This window comes from Pelophylax lessonae (genome assembly GCF_965119305.1).
Source record: "Pelophylax lessonae genome assembly, chromosome: 3".
Taxonomy (NCBI): domain Eukaryota; kingdom Metazoa; phylum Chordata; class Amphibia; order Anura; family Ranidae; genus Pelophylax; species Pelophylax lessonae.
Window position 1 is genome coordinate 308888360 of NC_138770.1, and position 24100 is coordinate 308912459.

General features: G+C 44.1%; 1 protein-coding gene across 1 annotated transcript in view; it reads left to right on the forward strand.

Annotated features, from left to right (window-relative positions):
• The window catches only part of LOC309549061 (solute carrier family 12 member 9-like), a 338830-nt gene extending 315460 nt beyond the window's left edge, over positions 1 to 23370 (forward strand). The window contains exons 12-13 of the mRNA XM_082249029.1: positions 8993 to 9139; positions 21962 to 23370. Of these exons, the coding sequence (XP_082105155.1) occupies positions 8993 to 9139; positions 21962 to 22773 (959 nt within the window). The 3' untranslated portion in view covers positions 22774 to 23370. The remainder of the gene's footprint in view (positions 1 to 8992; positions 9140 to 21961) is intronic.
• Positions 23371 to 24100: the final 730 nt, after the last annotated feature.

Sequence of the window (24100 nt, forward strand, 5' to 3'; positions counted from 1 at the left end):
CAAAATATTGTTATTTTTGCAAAATTTACGCTCTTTTTTTGTTTATAGCGCGTGATCAAAAAATCGCACAGGTGATCAAATACCACCAAAAGAAAGCTCTGTTTGTGGGAAAAAAAGGACGTCAAATTCGTTTAGGTACAGCGTCGCACGACCGCGCAATTGTCCGTTAAAGTCACGCAGTAAAAAATCGCAAAAAAAACCCTGGTCCTTTAGCAGCCAAATCCTCCGGGGCTTAAGTGGTTAAATGAATATGAATTTATTGTCGGCCATTATTGGCAGGAAAGCTCAAGAAAAATGTATCCCTTTAAATTCTATGTATGTCTTCACAATGGTCTGTTGCGCTTCCGTTGTGGTATTAAGGCCTTTTAACACTGATACATTTTTCCTGCGTTTTTTCTTTGCAAGAAAAACGTCTCCCTTTAAATCCTATGGAACTTTTCACACCACTGCATTACAGGTGCAGTGCGTTTTGAAAAGCCCTGCATGCTGCATCTTTGGTACGGTTTTGAAAACCACACCAAAAATGCAGCTTCCCTTTGAAATGAATGGAAATCATGGCAAAATTGTGGTAAAAATGCACCGTGATTTTGCGTTTTTGGTGCTTTTTTGAGTCACATGTTCATTTTTCACAGGTGCAGGCACCCCAAAAACACACTAGAAGCTCACAGCAAACACATCTGGAACACAGCAAAATTGCTGTATAAACGCATATGCGATTTTGCTACAGAGCAGTGGAAAAATTACCCTTAAAAATCTTGCTTGCTGCATTTTTGGCTAGTTAAATAAAACGCACCAAAAATGCACCTCCCCATTGAAATCCATTGAAGACACAGCAAAAACGCATTAATAATGCACCCGTGTTATATTTTTGATGCGGTTTTTGAGTCATATGATCTATGAAAAACAAACCATAAGCACAGTAAAATTGTGGTAAAATTGCAGTAAAATGGCAGCAAAATTGCCATTATCAGCACTTTTTTCTCTTATCGGTAAAAAAATCCAGTAACACCATGTTCTGCTGATATGTTTCAGTGGCCGCAATTTTGGTGCATCTCTAGTTCAATACTTTTTCCCTGTGTCATTCCATTTTATCACCCATAACTTAATTTATGAACTTAATTGTTTTGGTTTCTTTGTATGTATGGATTGAATGGGTTGTTACTGACGTGGTGTCAATAGCACCTTCAGAAATATATTTACCTAGAAAAATGGTGACATGTTCAATACTTACTTTACTCGCTTTATATATGTGTATATCATTTTTTTTTATTAGTAGCCTAATAGTGGAAAGCTAATAAATGTAGCAGCCATTGTGTTGTTTACAGTATTAGTTTTGAGATTGGACATTATTAATTTCTGACAGAATTAAGACATTCAGATTTCCCAAGTTGCTATAGCGACCTTGTAAGGTAGACACTGAGATCTAAGGTTAATAAGCAGCATAATTTGAATGGAACAATAAATGGGTAGATTGTATTTCATAAAGTGCTTTTCATTTCGCAATCACACTTAGGTTGTCATTAGGGATTGTACACACTTTAAGCAAGCATCAAAAACTCTAGTTTTAATAGAGAGCAATCACAAGACCTCTCTGACATAGTGCACAGCTTGCCCGAGTAGAGCTGTAGTGTTATTAGAGGGGATATATATATATATATATATATATATATATATATATATGTTTATATACATACAGTATCTCGCAAAAGTGAGTACACCCCTCAAATTTTTGTAAATATTTTATTATATCTTTTCATGTGACAACAATGAAGAAATTACACTTTGTTACAATGTAAAGTAGTGAGTGTACAGCTTGTATAACATTGTGAATTTGCTGTCCCCTCAAAATAACTCAACACACAGCCATTAATGTCTAAACCGCTGGCAACAAAAGTGAGTACACCTCTAAGTGAAAATGTCTAAATTGGGCCCAAAGTGTCAATATTTTGTGGTCACCATTATTTTCCAGCACTGCCTTTAACCCTGTTGGGCATGGAGTTCACCAGAGCTTCACAGGTTGCCACTGGAGTCTCCTTCCACTCCTCCATGACATCATCACAGGGCTGGTGCACTTCTCCACCTTTTGTTTGAGGATTACCCACAGATGCTCAATAGGTTTTAGGTCTAGAGACATGTTTGGCCAGTCCATCGCCTTTACCCTCAGCTTCTTTAGCAAGGCAGTGGTCGTCTTGGAGGTGCGTTTGGGGTTGTTATCTTGTTGGAATACTGTCCTGTGGCCCAGTCTCCAAAGGGAGGGGATCATGTCACAGTACATTTTGGCATTCATGGTTCCCTCAATGAACTGTAGCTCCCCAGTGCCGGCAGCACTCATGCAGTCCCAGACCATGACACCTACCACAATGCTTGACTTTAGGCAAGACACACTTGTCTTTGTACTCCTCACCTGATTGCAGCCACACACGCTTGACACCATCTGAACCAAATAAGTTTATCTTGGTCTCATCAGACCACAGGACAAGGTTCCAGTAATCCATGTCCTTAGTCTGCTTGTCTTCAGCAAACTGTTTGCGGGCTTTCTTGTGCATCATCTTTAGAAGAGGCTTCCTTCTGGAACGACAGTCATGCAGACCAATTTGATGCAGTGTGCGGCGTATGGTCTGAGCACTGACAGGCTGACCCCCCACCCCTTCAACCTCTGCAGCAATGCTAGCAGCACTCGTATGTATATTTCACAAAAACAACCTCTAGATATGACGCTGAGCACGTGCACTCAACCTCTTTGGTCGACCATGGCAAGTCCTATTCTCAGTGGAACCTGTCCTGTTAAACCGCTGTAAGGTCTTGGCCACTGTGCTGCAGCTTTAGGGTCTTTGCAAACTTCTTATAGCCCAGGCCATCTTTATGTAGAGCAACAAGCCTTTTTTTCAGATCCTCAGAGAGTTCTTTGCCATGAGGTGCCATGTTGATCTTCCAGTGACCAGTATGAGAGAGTGAGAGCGTTAACACCAAATATAACGCACCTGCTCCCCATTCACACCTGCGACCTTGTAACACTAACGAGTCACATGACATTGGGGAGGAAAAATGGCTAATTGGGCCCAATTTTTATATTTTCACTTAGTTGTGTACTCACTTTTGTTGCCAGCGGTTTAGACAATAATTGCTGTGTGTTGAGTTATTTTGAGGGGACAGCAAATTTACACTGTTATACAAGCTGTATACTCACTACTTTACATTGTAGTAAAGTGTCATTTCTTCAGTGTTGTCACATGAAAAGATATAATAAAATATTTGCAAAAATGTGAGGGGTGTACTCACTTTTGTGAGATACTGTGTATATATATATATATATATATATATATATATATATATTACTGTGCAAACAGTTTAGGTAGCTGTGAAATAATATTGTAGATTAGGAATGCTTTCAGAAATAGAAGTGTTACTACAAACCCAATTACAAAAAAGTTGGGACACTGTATACATTGTGAGTAAAAAAGGAATGGACTAATTTACAAATCTCATAAACTTATATTTTATTCACAATATAATATAGATAACATATCAAATGTTGAAAGTGAGACATTTTGAAATATCATGCCAAATATTGGCTCATTTTGGATTTCATGAGAGCTACACATTCCAAAAAAGTTGGGACAGGTAGCAATAAGAGGCCGGAAAAGTTAAATGTATATATAAGGAACAGCTGGAGGACCAATTTGCAACTTATTAGGTCAATTGGCAACATGATTGGGTATAAAAAGAGCCTCTCAGAGTGGCAGTGTCTCTCAGAAGTAAAGATGGGCAGAGGATCACCAATTCCCCCAATGCTGCGGCGAAAAATAGTGGAGCAATATTAGAAAGGAGTTTCTCAGATAAAAATTGCAAAGAGTTTAAAGTTATCATCATCTACAGTGCATAATATCATCCAAAGATTCAGAGAATCTGGAACAATCTCTTTGTGTAAGGGTCAAGTCCGGAAAACCATACTGGATGCCCGTGATCTTTGGGCCCTTAGACGGCACTGCATCACATACAGGAATGCTACTGTAATGGAAATCACAACATGGGCTCAGGAATACTTCCAGAAAACATTTTCGGTGAACACAATGCACCATGCCATTCACCGCTGCCGGCTAAAACTCTATAGGCCAAAAAAGAAGCCATATCTAAACATGATCCAGAAGTGCAGGCGTTTTCTCTGGGCCAAGGCTCATTTAAAATGGACTGTGGCAAAGTGGAAAACTGTTCTGTGGTCAGGCGAATCAAAATTTAAAGTTCTTTTTGGAAAACTGTGACGCCATGTCATTCGGACCAAAGAGGACAAGGACAACCCAAGTTGTTATCAGCGCTCAGTTCAGAAGCCTGCGTCTCTGATTGTTTTGGGTTGCATGAGTGCGTGTGGCATGAGCAGCTTACACATCTGGAAAGGCACCATCAATGCTGAAAGGTATATCTAAGTTCTAGAACAACATATGCTCCCATCCAGACGTCGTCTTTTTCAGGGAAGACCTTGCATTTTCCAGCATGACAATGCCAGACCACATACTGCATCAATTACAACATCATGGCTGCATAGAAGAAGGATCTGGGTACTGAAATGGCCAGCCTGCAGTCCAGACCTTTCACCCATAGAAAACATTTGGTGCATCATAAAGAGGAAGATGCGACAAAGAAGACCTAAGACATTTGAGCAACTAGAAGCCTGTATTAGACAAGAATGGGACAACATTCCTATTCCTAAACTTGAGCAACTTGTCTCCTCAGTCCCCAGTCGTTTGCAGACTGTTATAAAATGAAGAGGGGATGCCACACAGTGGTAAACATGGCCTTGTCCCAACTTTTTTGAGATGTGTTGATGCCATGAAATTTAAAATCAACTTATTTTTCCCTTAAAATGATACATTTTCTCAGTTTAAACATTTTATATGTCATCTATGTTGTATTCTGAATAAAATATTGAAATTTGAAACTTCCACATCATTGTTTTTATTCACAATTTGTACAGTGTCCCCAACTTTTTTGGAATCGGGTTTGTAGTTTATTTTTATCAATTAAAATGAAAAGTAAATGAACAGAAGAGAAGTCCAAATCAAATCAAATGTGGTTGTTCCAAACATCCTGGAGAACTAACCACAGATATTCTGTGGATGTAGACTGCCTCAGATCCTTCATGTAATCCCAGACAGACTAGTGGATGTTGAGATCAGGGATCTATGGGGGCAAACCATCACTTCCATGATTCTTGTTCTCCTTTACACTGAAGGTGATTCTTAATGATATGTTTAGGGATGTTTTCCTGCTGCAGAACACATTTGGGACCAATCACAGGCCTCCCTGAGGGTATGGCATTATGGATAAGTATCTGCCTGTATTTCTCAGCATTGAGGACACCATTAATCCTGAACAAATCTCCAAATCCATTTGCAGAAACGCAGCCCCAAAGTTGCCAGGAACCATCACCATGCTCCACTATTTCCTGCCGACACTTAATTATTGTACTGCTCTCCAGCAAACTGCCTCCTGCTACAGTCCAGAGCACCTGTTACCATTTGCTATGTTTTTGTGCATAGCTGGGTCGCTTTGTTTCCATGTCCTATGATACTTATCCATCATGCCATACCATCAGGGGGGCGTGTGATTGGCCACAAATGTCTTCCATAGCAGGACAACGAATCCAAACATACAGCCAATGTCAATAAGAACTATACTATATTACCAAAAGTATTGGGATGCCTGCCTTTACAGGCACATGAACTTTAATGGCATTCTAATCTTAGTCCGTAGGGTTCAATATTGAGTTGGCTCACCCTTTGTAGCTATAACAGCTTCAACCCTTCTGAGAAGGCTGTCCATGAGGTTTAGGAGTGTGTCTATTGGAATGTTTGACCATTCCTCCAGAAGCGCATTTGTTAGCTCAGGCCTGGCTCGCAGTCTCCACTCGAATTCATCCCAAAGGTATTCTATCGGGTTGAGGTCAGTCAAGTTCCTCCACCCCAGGCTCGCTCATCCATATCTTTATGGACCTTGCTTTGTGCACTGGTGCGCAGTCATGTTGGAACAGGAAGGGACCATCCTCAAACTGTTCCTCTAAAATTGGGAGTATGAATTTGTCCAAAATGTCTTGGTATGCTGATGCCTTAAGTGTTCCCTTCACTGGAGCTAAGGGGCCAAGCCCAACCCTTAAAAACAACCCCACACCATAATCCCCCTCAACCAAATGATTTGGACCAGTGCACAGAGCAAGGTCCATAAAGACCTATATGAGCGAGTTTGGAGTGGAGGAACTTGACTGGCCTGCACAGAGTCTGGACGTCAACCCGATAGAACTTTGGGATGAATTAGAGCGGAGACTGCGAGACAGGCCTTCTCATCAAACATCAGTGCCTGACCTCACAAATGCACTTCTGGAAGAATGGTCAAACATTCCCATAGACACACTCCTAAACCTTGTGGACAGCCTTCCCAGAAGAGTTGAAGCTGTTATAGCTGCAAAGGGTGGGCCAACTCAATATTGAACCCTACAGACTAAGTCTGGGATTCCATTAACGTTCATGTGCGTGTAACAGCAGGCATTCCATTACTTTTGGTAATATAGTGTATCTTCAGTGTAAAGAAGAACAGGGAGTCCTGGAAGTGATGGTTTGGCCTCCACAGAACATCTCAAATTCATTGAGTCTGGGTTTACATGAAGAGACAGAAGGATTTGAGGCAGTCTACATCCACAGAAGATCTGTGGTTAGTTCTTCAAGATGTTTGGAACAACTGACCTGCTGCGCTCCTTCATAAACTGTGTGCACCTAACAGGAAACTCCAAACTATGGCCCTCCAGCTGTTGCGGAACTTTGCAGAAAATTGATTTGATTTGGATTTCTCTTCTGTTCATTTAGTTTCCATTTTGGTAATTGATTAAAAAAATAATTATTACCAATTCTTTTTGAAAGCATTCTTAATTAACAGCATTTTTTCACTCCTGCCTAAAGTGTATAGAGCACAGTACTAAATATATAACATATTGCAGGGCCATCTTAAAAGCATTATGGGCCCCTGGGCAAAGTAATGCAATGGGGCCCCTACAAACCCTGCCCCAATTTTCGCACCTACTCTCAAGAATTACCATATATGTAGTTGATAGATTTATTTGATTTGTTATTAGATTATTAGTTTATAAGATTTGATAGGTCCGTTCTGCAACTTCCCCGCCACCGCGTACAATTCATGTGGCTGTGGTGGGGTGATGCAGCATTTCGGGAGTTAAAACTGATGAGGGGGTGACATGGCTTCCTCATTGGCTGACAAATGCCTCTTAAAAAAAAAAAAATCCATGTGTGAATTCTTTTTTTAGAGGATTGGCAGCCCTTTTCAGGCTGTATTCACATATAATGCAGAGCTTCCAGAACAATTGACGGCACCGCAGCTCTGCGCATCACATGGCTACCTTTTTTTTTTTTTTTTATGAACTTTATTTGAAGTGTAAAAAACATACACTTCATTCACAGCAATGTACAGCAGCGAGATATGCTGCATTGCTGTACACTGCTGTGCGATTCTGCATTTCATTGCAGCACACTGAAGTGCAGCCATATGCTGAGTTGCAGTGTGAATGGGACACATAGGAAACAATTGTTTCCTGTGTACCTGACCTGACAGACGTTTTTACAATGCAGTAATACATATGTTACTGTATATAGTGTAAATTAGGCTACATTCACACCGATGATTTGGGCTGGTGGGAATTGTAGCAGCAGTTCCTCCTGCAGCTCTCAGCGGCTGTCACTATAATGACAGGTCACTGCACCTATTAGTGACTCTCTACGCAGCCAGCAATTACCTGTGGTGATCGTTGCTGGGTGCAAACAAAGTGCATCCAGCAGCAATCACTATAGTAAACAGGGCCGGCAGCAGCATGTAACAACTGACAGCCGCAGCAGGAACTGCTGCTACCATGAGAGGGCGGGTCATCTGCAATTGTCAAGGGAGGAGAGGTTTAGACACACTCACCAATTATCCAGCCAGAATCTAACACTATGCATCTGCTGTAGTGTGTGTACTCCAGTTATGGCATCTGTCCTGTACACCTGCACATACACACAGAAAGTCCTTTCACAGTGCTGTGTGTGTGTGTGTGTGTGTGTATATATATATATATATATATATATATATATATATATATATATATATATATATATATATATAAAAAAACACATCATGGGTGGAATATGGGCAGGGTAGCCGGGGCAGGCACAGAAGGGATAGATGGATCATCAGGAGGAAAAGCAGAGACACACTCCTATTCCTGTGTCTCAATATCTCACAGGTTTTTGCACGTGAGATATTGAGTAACAGGATCGGCACAGCACAATGACAGTGCACCCGCTCCCAGCCACACACTCCCAGGACTTCTGGCAGGGCGGCAGGTTGAACCACCCAGACCAGCAATTGGCCATGATGACAACTTGAAGACTGCATACAGCTGGTGCACGCCGCTGCTAACAAAATGACTGTTGGTTAATCTATGTGTGCAGTGCAGTGTACCATGACACCCAGCACTGCCAGCAGCTTCCCTCTAGATCCAACTGGCCCTGATGGGGCCCCATGTGTACATGGGGCCCCTGGGCTGTGCCCATGTGTGCCCGCACGATAAGATGGCCCTGACCTATTGTTCCTACCTCTACAAGACACCATGGAGCAGGACATAGTTTTATATTTCACCACCTCTATCCTCTTTTTTCATAGTAGAAAGCCTGTCATTGTCAAGCTTTTGTAAGCAATGTGCTGATATAAAATTAAAAAAAAAACCTGACAGTCTAAAGATTTGAGTGTAACCAAATAATATGAAGTACATTTATTTTTAATTGCTTTAGTAGGTCTGTTTGTATTCAATTAAAATTTTCTCTATAAACCCTTTTCTACCTCACTAGCTTCACTACCCTCCTTACTATTTAGCTGTATGTTCTCTGCACATATATTATTGTATGTCATTAATAGCTGTCAGTATGTGTTTGACCTCTGGTGCTTTATTCTTTTGTAGACGTGTTGCCATCTGACCCTCTGCAGCCACGGATCGACTCCTGGCTTCAGCTTGTGGATGAACTGAACATCAAGGCTTTTGTTAATTTAACACTGTCAAACTCTGTTAGGTATGGAGCCCAGCAACTGCTCTTCATCTCTGGACTAGGTAGGAGTCTATTTTGCACAGTCTCTCTTCAGTATTACATACTTTACTCAGCTGTTTAGAGGATGAAAACACCAATAAAGTATATATTTCCTAATTTCAGCTGGCTACATGCACTTGGGGGAAGCCTGTGGTATTTATTGGGTCCATACACTGGATTGCAAAGTAAAGTAACATCTGAATTACAGTTCCGGTCCTGAACAGACCAGGCAGTGTAAGGCTGGGTACTCACGAGCCGAATATCGGATGGTATCAGGTGGTTCAGCAGGAACCAGCCCACATTTGGTCAGTGTGTACAGCTGTCTTTCCAACAGAAGCCAGTCTAACAGCCGGCCTTTGTTGAAAGGGCAAGCTGGAAAACTAGCTTTCGATCAGTGATAGCAGCCAATGGCTGCCAGCACTGATCAGTGAGTTCTTGTGGGGGGTGGGAGGTAGTTCCTTTGTCAGAATACAAAGACACGGTGGGGGAGATTGCCGCACTAACACCACTTATGTTAGTATGGGGATCTCTCAGTTTTTTCGTTCAGCTCGCTGAGTTCGACATAAAAAAAAAAAACTTAACATGTATAACCCACTTAAACTACAGAAAAATCTCATTTATGAAAAACAGTTATAATGTTGTTGTGAATAGCAGAGGACAGAGAGTAGGAAAAGTTCATTTAATGTGGTAGTAAAGGCTAGAAGTATAAAAAGGTTAAAAAGAAGTAAAAAAGGTTCCTCCTTCCACCCACCTATGCTTCATATTCTGTATAAAAAAGATCAGTGTACATATCTTTTCTTCATTCATTGGCACAATCACAGCTCCGGCTTCCGGAGAGAGTGAGTGCTCAGCAATGGCTCTGAATTCTCAGAGCCGTAGAGTCACCCATTGCCCACCTGTTGTCAGTGCTCAGTCCTCTTCCCTGCAGCAGCCACTCTCCAACAAGGGGAGCTGGAGCTGCGGGATCATATGACCAGACTAGACAGAAAAAGCAGCATTTTTTACCAATAATTATAGGAAGCCTTATCTTCCACTTTAACATAACATTACCTTAAACTGTTTGTTACGCCATCAGTTAATATTCCTGGTATGTAGCTGCTGTACCATGTACTTGCATGAAAAAGTCTCCTGTTCTCTTTTGATCACTTCCTTTGTGTGAAATCCCTGGTGTCCCTGCCAGTCCCTCTACTTTTCTATTAAACGATGAGTCCACCCTAAAACTAAAATCCCTGCATCTATTGATCTCCACATTATAACACCAACCTATCTAGCCCTGTAAAGAAGAAATTGGTATACTTACATTTTTTGAAGCCAACCTGATACGGTCTCCAGCGACGGAAGCCCTGCAGAGGACACGGCCTGACAATGGCTGTGAAATAGACTTACTATGGGGCTTCCATTGTCGGATGTGTCTTCTGCACTCGCCTCCACAGCAAAGCCACGGCTGACAGCCCAGCATGGGATCAGGCCAGATCGGCTTCAAACAAGGTAAGTATACTGATTTCTTCTTTACAGGGCTAGATAGGTTAGTGTTAGATCATGGAGATCTATAGATGCAGGGATTTTAGTGTTATAGTGGACTTATCCTTTAAAAACTGACCACGCAAGGCAGGAGAACACACTGTGGTCAGTTCTCTAGCTATGCTGGGAACTCCATGCACCCTCCTCCAATGATCAGACTTGTCCTCACCCCCCCCCCCCCGCTGCAAAGCCTTTCACTGGGAAGCTCAGTGTGCTGTGATCACTTATAAAAAAGGGGAAAATATATATTTATATGTAGCACCACCCCCGCAGGAGCTGCTGATTATATTATTGGGTCTACACCCTGCCTAACAACCCAATCAAATTGGCTCGATCCCCCCTCAGGCACAACTGACCCAGAATAGGACTGGACTATCAAATGGATACACAGATTGGAATACAATACTTCACTATGCAACAATACCTTGTTACCTTCTTGAATGGTAGTCCTTCTGGGTGACACAATGGAACAACGCACAGGATTGTAATTAACCAAACTTAGTTTACTATATATCAAAATTGAATAGGGGAGATACAATACAATACAATACAAGTCCATAAAAGGTTATTTAAAACAGCTTTAAAAAGGTAAAAGAATACCCCCACACTCCTCCTGCATTAAGGCTAGACACAGTACCAGGTAGGTAGGCCTATCTGAGTCCCCCCCCCAGAGTTCTCTTCTTTCTTGTTGATCTTCGCTAGCAAGGTTATTGAATAGAGCTCATTTGTAATCCAGATTAGGAATAAAGATCAAGAGAGAGGAAAACAACGAGCTGTTAGTTGTCACCGCAGGGTGTCTGCGTAACTGAGCAATAACTTCTGCGAGAGAGATAAGCCTCTAGCGACTCCTTTACAGACCTTATTGTTTGTCTATGAGTCTCCTGAGAAAGTATGCTGATAAACCCCGGGGTTTTATCACCTCCTGTTGCGCTACCGCTATCTGTAGATAAAACTATCTCGTTGGCAGATAAAGTCAGTTATTGGGCATGTGCCCTCTCACCAACAGAAGTTTCTCCTTCGCGCGCTTCCACTGCGGTCTCAGTCCTGTGGCTATATGCCAGCCGCGCGAGGTCCTTCTGGCGGATGACTTCCGGTCTCTGCAAACAGCAGTATAACCTCCAGGAATGTGCCTCGTGCTTGAGATGGGACGGTTCCACGTCGTCCCTCCAGGCTAAGAGGCTCTGGCCCAATATCCAGTGTCAGTCCTTCACTCTCGCTCGCTGGTTCCTCAGAGTCCAGCGCAGAAAGGCGCCCCCTTCGCGCGCTTCTCTCTTCCTTTAAATAACTTCCCCCATAGTGCCGTGCGGTGCAGCCGTGCACCCTGGATCTTGCAAAGCAGCCTGGGAGATGTAGTTTCTTCATCTTGTGAAAAGGAAGTCACAGCCCGGGAAATTCCATGCAGCTACCACTAGAGGGAGCCTAGTTCCTTCCCACATATCAAACAGTGTCTTTAGGCATGTTTAACCCCGCTACACACTCCCCCCACTTGAGAAACTTTGGTCCCCAAAGAGGTCAACAGTATGTACCCTAGTGCATAGGTTGGCATTATACAACAAAAACATTAACATTTTGCTGAAATAAGTCAATCTGAATATATCCAATTTTGTATTCTGATAGCAGTGCAACAGTAAAACGATAAAGTGCAATTAATAAGCAAATAAGTGATTTCTACAGTGTTAATATAGTGCTGATTTCTAGTGCTTTTATATAGTGCTCCTTTAAAAAGCACATGTGCATTTGCAATTTCTTAAACACTTACATCTTAAAGTTTGTGTTGTAAAAAAAAACATCAAAAGGTGAGAAAGAAAAAAAAACATATAGTGAGGTCAGAGCAACAAAATGTGCGCAAACATTAACTCACAAAGTAAACCAAATTGTGAACATCAAAAACTGTGCTTATTATAATGGCCAAACCCAATATCCTTATGTACAAACTTAAATGCAAACGTTTTCTACTTCAATACTTTGTTCTCATGATCTCTCACAGACCCCCCGAAACTTGGGTGGCTTGTACAGTTGTGCCTGGGGGTGAGCTAGGGTTGTCCCCCACCAAATCTACAGTGGAGGAACTAGGCTGGTCAGGAGATCTTTTGGAGGTAAAAACAGCTTCTTCCGAACATTCACCCAATTGATCATAGGTCAGTCTCTTAGGTGGGTGAATGACTCTCCTTTCCCTCTGTTCCCGTGGAGGCATGCTCTCAGAGGTACTAGGATCAGGCACTTCTGAGGATTCTTCCATGTCCCCCTCCTCATGTTCCAACACAGAGGCACCTGATGGTTCAAGAGAGGTCCGTTCTTCTTCAGAGAAGGGTGCAACCTCCTCCTCAGGATCTTCATCCTCAGCTGCTTCTTCTGGAAGCATATGAAAGGGTATGAATTCAGGGGCTTCTGCCCGAAGGGCTCCTCTATCAGCCAAATCAGATGAAGACAGGGAGGCAAGTGTGGGTTCTGGCAACTGAGATGACCACAACCAGTCGGGTACCTCCTCTTCATCTTCCAAATCTTCAGATAGAGAACTTCCCTCTCCCTCATCTGGGAGCGTCGTCTGAGATCTGGTAACTGGTCTGGACCGGCGAGAAGTCGAAGGGGCCGCTGAAAAGTCTTCCACAGGGGGCATACGAACCGCTTCAGAGAGAGGCAGCAAATGGTTCCGATGCCAAGCCTTCAATGGACCCACACTTCCCTCAGGCCGAATTTGGTACACAGGAAGGTTTGGCAGTTGCTTACAGATAACATAAGGTTGGGACTTCCAGCGGTCTGCCAACTTGTGTCTTCCCGGGACACCCAAGTTTCTCAACAAAACCCTGTCCCCTGGCTGCAGGTCATGGATCCGAACTTTTAGGTCGAAACTTTTTTTATTCCGCAGTCCACGTTGATCAGATGTAGCCTGGGCCTTGTCATAGGCCGCTTTCAGACTCTTCCGCAGTCGGTCCACATATCCTCTATGCGATGCTGAAGAGGTATGATCAGGCGAAATGCCAAAGGCCAAATCCACTGGTAACCGAGCCTCCCTTCCAAACATCAGCCGATAAGGGGAATATCCAGTAGCATCGCTGACAGTGCTGTTGTAGGCATGCACAATGGCAGCTACATGCTTGCCCCAATGCTGTTTCTTCTCTGAGCTCAAAGTCCCCAACATATCCAAAAGAGTCCTATTAAATCGTTCAGGTTGGGCATCCCCTTGTGGATGGTAGGGAGTGGTTCTAGTCTTTTGAATGCCCAACATATCCAACAGTCTCTTGATCAGTCTACTTTCGAAGTCCCTTCCCTGATCAGAATGGAGGCGTTGTGGTAACCCATAATGTACAAAGAACTTCTCTACAAGAACTTTGGCTACCGTTGAGGCCTTCTGATCCCTTGTTGGGAATGCTTGAGCATATCTGGTAAAATGGTCTGTTACCACAAGGACATTCCCCTGGCCACTCAGATCAGGCTCTAAGCAAAGGAAATCAATGCACACCAGCTCCATGGGTCCCTGGCTTTGTAGATGGCCCATTGGGGCTGCTTGACGTGGCAGAGTCTTCCTCTGTATACACCGGACACAAGAACGACAGTATCCTTCAACTTCGGCCCTCATACAAGGCCAGTAGAACCTGTCCCTGACAAGCTGAAAGGTTCTTTCGGGCCCCAGATGGCCATGATTATCATGAAGAGCGGCCAGAACTCCCCCTCTATATTTAGCTGGTAAAAACAGTTGCCACTTCTCCTCCAGATCTTCAGATGGACCCCCTCCGGTAGACCACTCCTTCTCTGATCTGTAACCAGGTCCACTCTCTATGCAACAGACGGGCCCCCTGAGGGGAGTCAGTTAGAAGCAACTCAGGGCTCTGGATCTCCAAGGCTTCCAAGAGAAGTTTTCCCAAAGGGTCTTCCAACTGCTCCTTCCGCAAGTCCCTTTTGGACAGCCGGGGCAAATCCTCCCCTTCAACCTGGGTCACCTGGCAGTAGCATTTGGGTACTCCGATAGCCGAAACCCCAATCTCTTCTGCTCTTGACCCTCCTCGGGATCGAAATTCAGTTCCCTGATATAGGGCACGCACCCCTTCTGGAGCCAAATGAGTCCATTCTTCCGCAGGTTCCTGTGGAGCATGCAACCTTCTGGATAGGGCATCTGCATCCCTATTTCCGATTCCTGGCCGATACTTCAGGCTAAAATTGAAGCTAGAGAGGGCAGCCAACCATCGGTGTCCTGTTGCATCCAGCTTGGCCGTAGTCAACAGATAGTTGAGGGGATTATTATCTGTCTTGACAATGAATTCAGCTCCGTACAGGTAGTCTTTCAATTTGTCAACCACAGCCCACTTCAAGGCCAAGAATTCAAGTTTGTGAGTAGGATAATTCCTTTCAGCAGGCAGTAGGCTTCTGCTCACATAGGCAACAGGTCGCAGATGACCCTCATGCTCCTGATAAAGGACCCCCCCCCAGCCCATCTCGGCTGGCATCAACATGCAGTTCATATGGTTTTGTGGGGTCCGCATAGGCCAACACAGGGGCAGTGGTTAGGGTTTCCTTCAGCTGGACAAAGGCCCCTTCGCATTCCGGGGTCCACTGATCCTGGATGGATTCCTTAGCCTTCCGGGGTCCCATGGTGGACTTCACCGGCTTTACCAACTCAGGGACATCATCTTCTTCATTCTTCAGGAGCTCATTTAGGGGTCGGGCAATCTGGGCGAACCCCTCCACAAACCTCCTGTAATAGGAGCAAAAGCCCAAAAATGACCGGAGTTCGGTCACATTTGTGGGTCTGGGCCAGGAAGCAACAGCATCCAGCTTGTCCGGGTCAGTGGCCACCCCTTCTCCAGACACGATATGGCCCAGGTAATGGACCGAGGACTGATAGAATTGGCACTTCTCAGGAGAAAGTTTCAGACCTTCTTCATGTAGCCTCTTCAAGACCTTTTCCAACCTCTCCTCGTGTTCTTCCAAAGTTCTGCCAAACACGATAACATCATCCAAGTATACCAGTACCTCTATCAAGTTCATATCTCCAACGGTCCTTTCCATCAGCCTTTGGAAGGTAGCAGGGGCCCCGGACAACCCCTGAGGCATGCGATTGAACTCAAAGAACCCCACAGGGGTGATGAAGGCTGTTTTCTCCCGATCTTCGGGGTGCATGGGGATCTGATAATACCCACTCTTTAAGTCCATCACACTGAACCACTTCGGCCCTGACAGACTCTGTAGGGCATCTTCGATTCGAGGAGTGGTATACTGGTCTGGGATGGTTCTTCTGTTCAGCGTTCGGTAGTCGATACAAAGCCTCAGAGATCCGTTTTTCTTCCGGACTACCACTATCGGGGAAGCATACGGGCTCCTGGATTCTCGGATAATCCCGATCTTTTTGAGCTCTGCCAGCTGTTGACGTAGATCTTCTAAGTCACCTAAGGGGACTCGCCGGACTCTCTCCCTGAAAGGCTTGTCCTCACTCAGGCGGATCTTATGAGTGGCACTCCTGGCACATCCCACGTCAAACTCGTCCTTAGAGAATATTTCCCTCCATCGAGCAAGTTGTGCCTTAGCCCTCTTCACCCATTTTGGCGGGAGGGCAGCGCTTCCAGAGCAGAGCTCCTCTATAACCGCTTCACCCTGTTCCTTTTCTTTGAAATCAATGGGGGCAACTGGGGTAGCCGGGTTGACTTGGCCCAGGAGCACTCTGGCCGGTACCTTCACTGGTGTAATAGAGGTGTTTCTGACACTCACTAAAACCCTTCCACGGTTTTCCTGTAACACCTTCAAAGGGATCACCTCAGGGATCACTTCTATCCCTCTCTGTCTCTCCTTTTGACCTGATTCAAAGATAATGAAGAGACCCGGCTGTTGCCATGTGAGTTTAACAGAAGCCTTAAAACAGGCCACCTCTCCTGGCTGTAAGACCTTTTCTGCTCTATCCAGCTTCCAGAGTCGTCCAACTCCTTCTGCGGGGGTCTCTTGCTCCAACACTAATCGTTGGTAGGCCTGCCGTAGCATGGGATGGATCCTTGGCGCCTGAGCATCTTGTCCCTGGACCAGTTGTATCAGAAGGCGCCTTACCAGGTCAGTGTTTGTTCCTACGATGAGAGAGCTTTTGTTGGCCCCTGGTGGACGAGGACAGACCACCGCTAAGGTGTCGAAGGTTTCCGCTTCACCAGCCACTGATGGATCAAAGGTCAACTTGATTGGCAGATACCCGTCATAGGGAAAACTTTGGGTCCCAATACCCCATATCTCCAGATCTTCCAACTTCTGCAAAGGTAGATGGGTAAGATATTTATCATAGAAGTCTCTATACAAAAGAGTCACCTGGGCCCCTGTGTCAAGGAGGGCTCTTGTGTAAATTCCTTCTACCTGAACCGAGACCACTGGGGAGGGCCCGACCAAGTTAGTTGGGAATTCTCTTGATGTAGCCTTGTTGTCTGATTCAGTTCTCTGTACCCTGGCCCTCTTCTCCTTTTTCTTCCTTGATCTGGGCCCCCGCCGAACCCGGTGTGCATTGACTTTCCTTCCCTCAGTAACCCGGAGTCTAGAACTGGGGGTGTTATATTTGGGTCTGACCCCCTGACTCAGTTTCCCTGATCCTGCACCACTTCTGGAGTCCCTTAAGACTGGCGGACACCCGGTTGACTCCTTCACCGGTGTCCTCTGAAGTTTCCCGCTGGCTCGCGAGGTTTCGCGGCAGCCTTTCCTGAGCTGGGACATACCCTTCTAACATGTCCAACTCCCCCGCAGTTGAAACAAGTTAACAATCTTGCAGGCCGTGGCTCTGGATCTGTGCTGAGACTAACAGGTTCATCTGGCCTCTCCGATATACTCCCCTTGGGTAGAGTGGATACCTGACCAGTCAGGATGGACACCATTTCTATCAACTGAGACACTTGGGTCTTTAGGAGTTCAACTTGAGAGTCACCCTCTTCCACACTTATCACTCCAACCCGGGCAGTTGAGTCAAACTGCCGACTTTTCATCTTGTTGTCCAACATGACCTCTTCCTCTCTGACCATTCGAATCAGGTCGGGGTATTCTAGAATGCCGCCATCTCGACGAGTTCGTAACAGTATGGCAATGGGATCTAAAGGTTGAGCCCCTTTCAGAACCTGTCGTGCACGAGTCTCATCTATTTTCCGGGGGTCTATTCCTTTCTTTAACAGAATCTTGTGGATAATCCTATCCAGACGTTTAATGAATTCGGACAACTTCTCCCCCTCTTCTTGATAACAGTGGTCCAACTGGTAGAGAGCCGCGTTCTCCGTCCGACCAAACACATCTTGCAGAATGTCCAAATAATCCTGTGCAGTGCAGTTCTTCTTGCTAAGCTTTAGATTACGTACAGCCTCTAATGCAGGTCCCCTTAAACTCTCTGTGATTCTCTGCTTCTTGTGCTGTTCTGGTACCTCCCATTCCTCCAAAGCCTGAGTGGCGGTATCTAACCACTCCTCGAACCCATCTTCTGCTGAAGGCACAGGCTGTTTCCCAGAGAATGTCCGGAGCTTCCTATATCCAGTCATCAGATAGCTCGAGGAGTCCCTGCTACATTTTGCCACAATCTCCCCAAGAACAGCACACAGTTCTGAGCTAAAAGTCGACAAAGGTGATGACTCAGGATGCCCTTCTTGGACACCTTTTTCTTGGCTGGATACCCCAGGGGTGGTGGATGAGGGACCCGCAGTAGGAACTCCTGGATGTATCAGGAAAAGTTCTGTTTGGTCAATAGTTTTTACACTGTTTCCATTGAAATAATCAGGGACCCCTTTCCTCCACTCACACAGTGCATACGTGTGTGGGGCAGTGGTGTCGATTTTTATGTCAATCACCCAGAATTTCCTGTCTGTGGATAGTGCCCTTAAAACAGGGAGGAGCTTTTCTTCAGTCCAGGCTTCTCCCTTGATTTCAACCACCAGGCCATTTTCCACTATGACATTCTCTTCCTTGCACCACTCAGCAGCAGCGACAGGATCCATTTCTACGTGGGAGGGGATTCTATGGCTGAGAGGGCTGTGTTGCAGGACTGTAGAAATCCCGGACGAGCCCCCACGTGTAGCACCACCCCCGCAGGAGCTGCTGATTATATTATTGGGTCTACACCCTGCCTAACAACCCAATCAAATTGGCTCGATCCCCCCTCAGGCACAACTGACCCAGAATAGGACTGGACTATCAAATGGATACACAGATTGGAATACAATACTTCACTATGCAACAATACCTTGTTACCTTCTTGAATGGTAGTCCTTCTGGGTGACACAATGGAACAACGCACAGGATTGTAATTAACCAAACTTAGTTTACTATATATCAAAATTGAATAGGGGAGATACAATACAATACAATACAAGTCCATAAAAGGTTATTTAAAACAGCTTTAAAAAGGTAAAAGAATACCCCCACACTCCTCCTGCATTAAGGCTAGACACAGTACCAGGTAGGTAGGCCTATCTGAGTCCCCCCCCCAGAGTTCTCTTCTTTCTTGTTGATCTTCGCTAGCAAGGTTATTGAATAGAGCTCATTTGTAATCCAGATTAGGAATAAAGATCAAGAGAGAGGAAAACAACGAGCTGTTAGTTGTCACCGCAGGGTGTCTGCGTAACTGAGCAATAACTTCTGCGAGAGAGATAAGCCTCTAGCGACTCCTTTACAGACCTTATTGTTTGTCTATGAGTCTCCTGAGAAAGTATGCTGATAAACCCCGGGGTTTTATCACCTCCTGTTGCGCTACCGCTATCTGTAGATAAAACTATCTCGTTGGCAGATAAAGTCAGTTATTGGGCATGTGCCCTCTCACCAACAGAAGTTTCTCCTTCGCGCGCTTCCACTGCGGTCTCAGTCCTGTGGCTATATGCCAGCCGCGCGAGGTCCTTCTGGCGGATGACTTCCGGTCTCTGCAAACAGCAGTATAACCTCCAGGAATGTGCCTTGTGCTTGAGATGGGACGGTTCCACGTCGTCCCTCCAGGCTAAGAGGCTCTGGCCCAATATCCAGTGTCAGTCCTTCACTCTCGCTCGCTGGTTCCTCAGAGTCCAGCGCAGAAAGGCGCCCCCTTCGCGCGCTTCTCTCTTCCTTTAAATAACTTCCCCCATAGTGCCGTGCGGTGCAGCCGTGCACCCTGGATCTTGCAAAGCAGCCTGGGAGATGTAGTTTCTTCATCTTGTGAAAAGGAAGTCACAGCCCGGGAAATTCCATGCAGCTACCACTAGAGGGAGCCTAGTTCCTTCCCACATATCAAACAGTGTCTTTAGGCATGTTTAACCCCGCTACATATAATGTATTTTTTTTTTTATCTATGCATAAATGTTTTGTCTTTCATTTATATTTTAAACTGAATGGGTTGTACAAGGTGATTGTTTACAATCACTAAAACTTTAACCTTTTCCCCATTAACCCTTTGATGCCTCTTTGACTAATTTGCCCACCTAAACCATTTAACTAAATTCTGCTAAGTGGGGTGGGTATGCACAGTCTACAGTCTTTGCACATTATGGTGCACTTACCTCTTGGTGTTTCACACAGACCTCACACAAAATCCAATCTTTCCAATTCTTGGCATATCATCATACGCGTCGGTTGTCTGTGCTGCTTTTTGATTTCAAATACTTATTAAAGATTTAGAGACAGATAAAAAATGCAGTTTGTTCATTTTGAGAACTGAAAAATAAAAAGATATAAACAGCGTGAACTAATGTTGAGTTATTGTTAAATCCTGTGGTTATGCACATTCTAAGGCTAACATATTACTTGGCTAATATCAGTGTGACTCACATGCAAGAGTTACAGACAAGCTGTATATGTGACCAGGCACAATACACCTAAGTTCTATATGTGTCCAGACAATGGGCTATGTTATTTAACCACTTTACCACTAGAGGATTTTGCTGTCTTACGTCTGGGCCACTTTTTGCGATTCGGCACTGTGGGACTTTAACTGGCAATTGCGCGGTCGTGCAACGCCATACCCAAAAGAAAAAGAAAAAAGAGCTTTCTTTTGGTGGTATTTGATCACCTGTGCGATTTTTACTTTTTGCGCTATAAACAAAAAAAGAGCGTAAATTTCGAAAAAATAACAATATTTTTCAAATTTTTTTATATGAAATTCCCCCCCAAAAAAATGTAAAAATCAAAATTTTTTTAAATTTTTGGCCAATTTGTTTTATGCTACATATGTTTGGTAAAAAAAATCACAATAATCGTATTTTGATTGGTTTGCGCAAAAGTTATTGCGTTTACTAACTAAGGGAAAGATTTCTGTCATTTTGGTGTTTTTTTTTTTTAACGAGTAATGGCGGCGATCTGCGATTTTTTTTTTTTGCGGGACTGCGACATTGCGGCGGACAGATCGGACCCTTGACTGACATTTTTGACACTTTTGGGGGTACCAGTGACATTACTACAGTAATCAGTGCTATACATATGCACTGTTACTGTAAAAATGACACTGGTAGGGAAGGGGTTAATTTTATTGGAGAGGGAGGGGTTAATGTATGCCTGGTGCTTACTAACGTGTGTGGGGGGAGGTGACTGTGTGACACAAGGACAGATCCAGGGTTCAGCTATGCTGAACCCTGCAATCTGACCCTCCCTGTCACTTAGGAGATCCGCCCGCTTGTGTTTACACAAGCAGGCGGATCTCCACACTCGATTCCCCGACGATCCTCCCCTGGCCCGACTCCCGCTGTGACTGAACACAGCGGGAGCGAGCCTCGTGCCGCCGAGAAGGGGGATTGTCTGGCGACGTAGGTCTACGTCGCCAGACGATAACCAACCACTTTGCCGCAGTAGTGCTCGAGTGAGCAGACGGCAAGTGGTTAAAAAAAAAAGGAGAACAAGAAAGTATGTGTCTGCTTCACTATGGCAGGCAAAAGATATCTGCCGTTCTTTATTTTTTTTTGTACCCAAGATAAAATAGAGACATTGATTAGCTGGAATAGTCAACGTAGAATCACAAAATAGTAGTCGTACATCTTTTTCACTAAACTTTAGCTTAATATATGCATATATTTAATGGTCACTAGTAGTATCATATGTTTATTTTATTCCTAGTGTTATGTTTACTGGCTTTCAGACCTCTTAAAATCACTCAAAAAGTGCTACATTTGCATAAAGCATGAAGGTATTTGTTAAACAAATACTGTTTTCTGTATACATAATGCTCCTTTAATCAATATCACTGAATATTCAGAAATCTGTACTATGTCTTATATATTCCGAATGTGCCTGCACGTAGAGTCATTACAGAATACTGCTTATTCTAATAACCCAGATGGCAATGTGCAGAGAATGCAATCATTATGAAAGACATACTTTAGATCTATAATGGTATTCGTGATTTTTTAATCAAGTATTTTTGCCTTTCGCAGGAGGAATGAGGCCAAACACTGTCATTCTTGGGTTCTACACTCGCTCCACACCGGAGGATCTGCTAAGGGATGACCAGGAATTTGACAGATCTACTCCTTTTGTGTACACTTCAACAGGCCGAACGCCACCTTCTGAGAACTTTTCTTCCTGGGAATATGTTGCTATTATATCGGATTCTATAAAGATGTCTAAAAATGTGGTGCTGGCAAGGTACTTCTCGGAGTTTGAAAGGTCTAGTATCTGCAGCTCGAAGGGTAAAGACACTTATATTGATGTGTGGCCTCTGAACCTCCTGAGACCAGACAGTGCCACTTATGTAAATACCTGCAGCTTGTTCCTCCTTCAAATGGCTTGTGTATTGAACATGGTACGGTCTTGGAAAAAAGCTAAGCTGCGCCTGTTTCTTTGCATAGAGCGAGACAGTGGCCTTCGCGGCCAAGAGGTGAAACTAAAAAAGTTGCTAAAGGACCTCCGTATCAAGGCCTCCATCCAGATGGTCATTTGGGACTCAGTGGTTGCTCTGCACTGGCACAAGCAGGTAGAAGCTGCAGACACTGCAGAAGAAGTCTACCTGAATTACCCAAACAACTCTGTCAAAATATCAGATGACTATCTGAAGGCTGTGAATGAGATGATTCTGGGTCAAAATCCCACGGCTCCCCCAGCTGTCAGGTTCTTGTATCTCCCACGGCCTCCTGCAGACACTACCATCTACAACAGATTCCTTAACCAGGTAGAGGCAATAAGCCGAAACTTGGGACCCACACTGCTCATTCATGGGATTACTCCTGTGACAAGCACTGAGCTCTGATACATTTCAAGAACATTAACATTAGCTGCGCAGCAAGCGGGAATTGGCTGTGCCCTTTATAAAAGGCAGCTTGTTTTATGCACTTTGTATCCATGCCAAGAAACCCAGACTGACCTCAATGTAATACAGACACATTCTAAGGAGTCTGAGGCATGATCAGTGATATGAATAAGGGATGAATTTTGTTTCATTCTGGTACTAATCAGTATGTTATAGAAATACACGGAGTAGGATACTGTTAATTCCTGGATATAGCATTTGCACATATTTTACAAGTGCCAAACATTTGTAGTTTTCGTAGTACAACAAAAATACAGCATACAAAGTGCTTACCTAATTACCCACATGTATGTTTGTTAATATAGATATGAAACCTACAGTAGATTTGGAGTGTCTGTGTATGACCTAGGTCAATGTATAAACACCTGAGCACATGAATGAGAAGTGAACTCTGATGCATTCTTAAGATATGCAATAAACCTAAATCCTTTATTACTAAAATGTCACACACAGCTGAAAAAAAACATGATGGACGCAAGAGATATTATAACTTGAATTTGTTATTTCTTCTTGTTTCAAAAGCCAAAATTAAAAAAAATAAAAGCACATTCCAGAGCTAAATCAGCCAAAATAGGGCTTCTAAACAAGATTTGTAAAGCGGAGTTCCACCCAAAAGTGGAAGTTCCTCTTTAAGGACTCCTGACCCCCTGACTTGCCACATTTGGCATGTCATTTTTTGGGAGAGGAGCGGGTACCTCATTTTGACAGGTACCCACTCCCACTTCCGCTCAGGCTGTGTAGGCGGCTTGAGCGGAAGTTCTCCTTTCCCTTGCCCTCCCTGCAATCTTCTGGGACACGTCACAGGTCCCAGAAAATATCACCATCCAGTAATGTATAGTATACTTTAACCGCTCTCCCAATACAGTCTGTGTGGTTACCATGTGTGAGATGCCCTCAGCCTTGTACCACTCCACAAGCCACACCCTCTGGCATATTTTACCCCACCCATCAGCGCTTAAGGCCCTACACACGCTCAGACAATCGCACATAAAATACTGCTTTTGAAGCGATCGTACAATAATCTGGTAGATAATACACAGCTTTCGTCTGGAATTATCCAAAGGGACAAACATGAAAATTATTCTCATAGGATACCAGATCGTACGATTTTCGTTTAAGCGGTACAATTTTGGTCCGAAAATACAGTACAAATACACTACAATACATTACATTTTTTTGTTCTATCATACAATAATTTCTGTACTTTAGTAACCTCTTCATTTTCTATATGGTGACTAGCATACAAAAAAAAATGGACAATGATTCA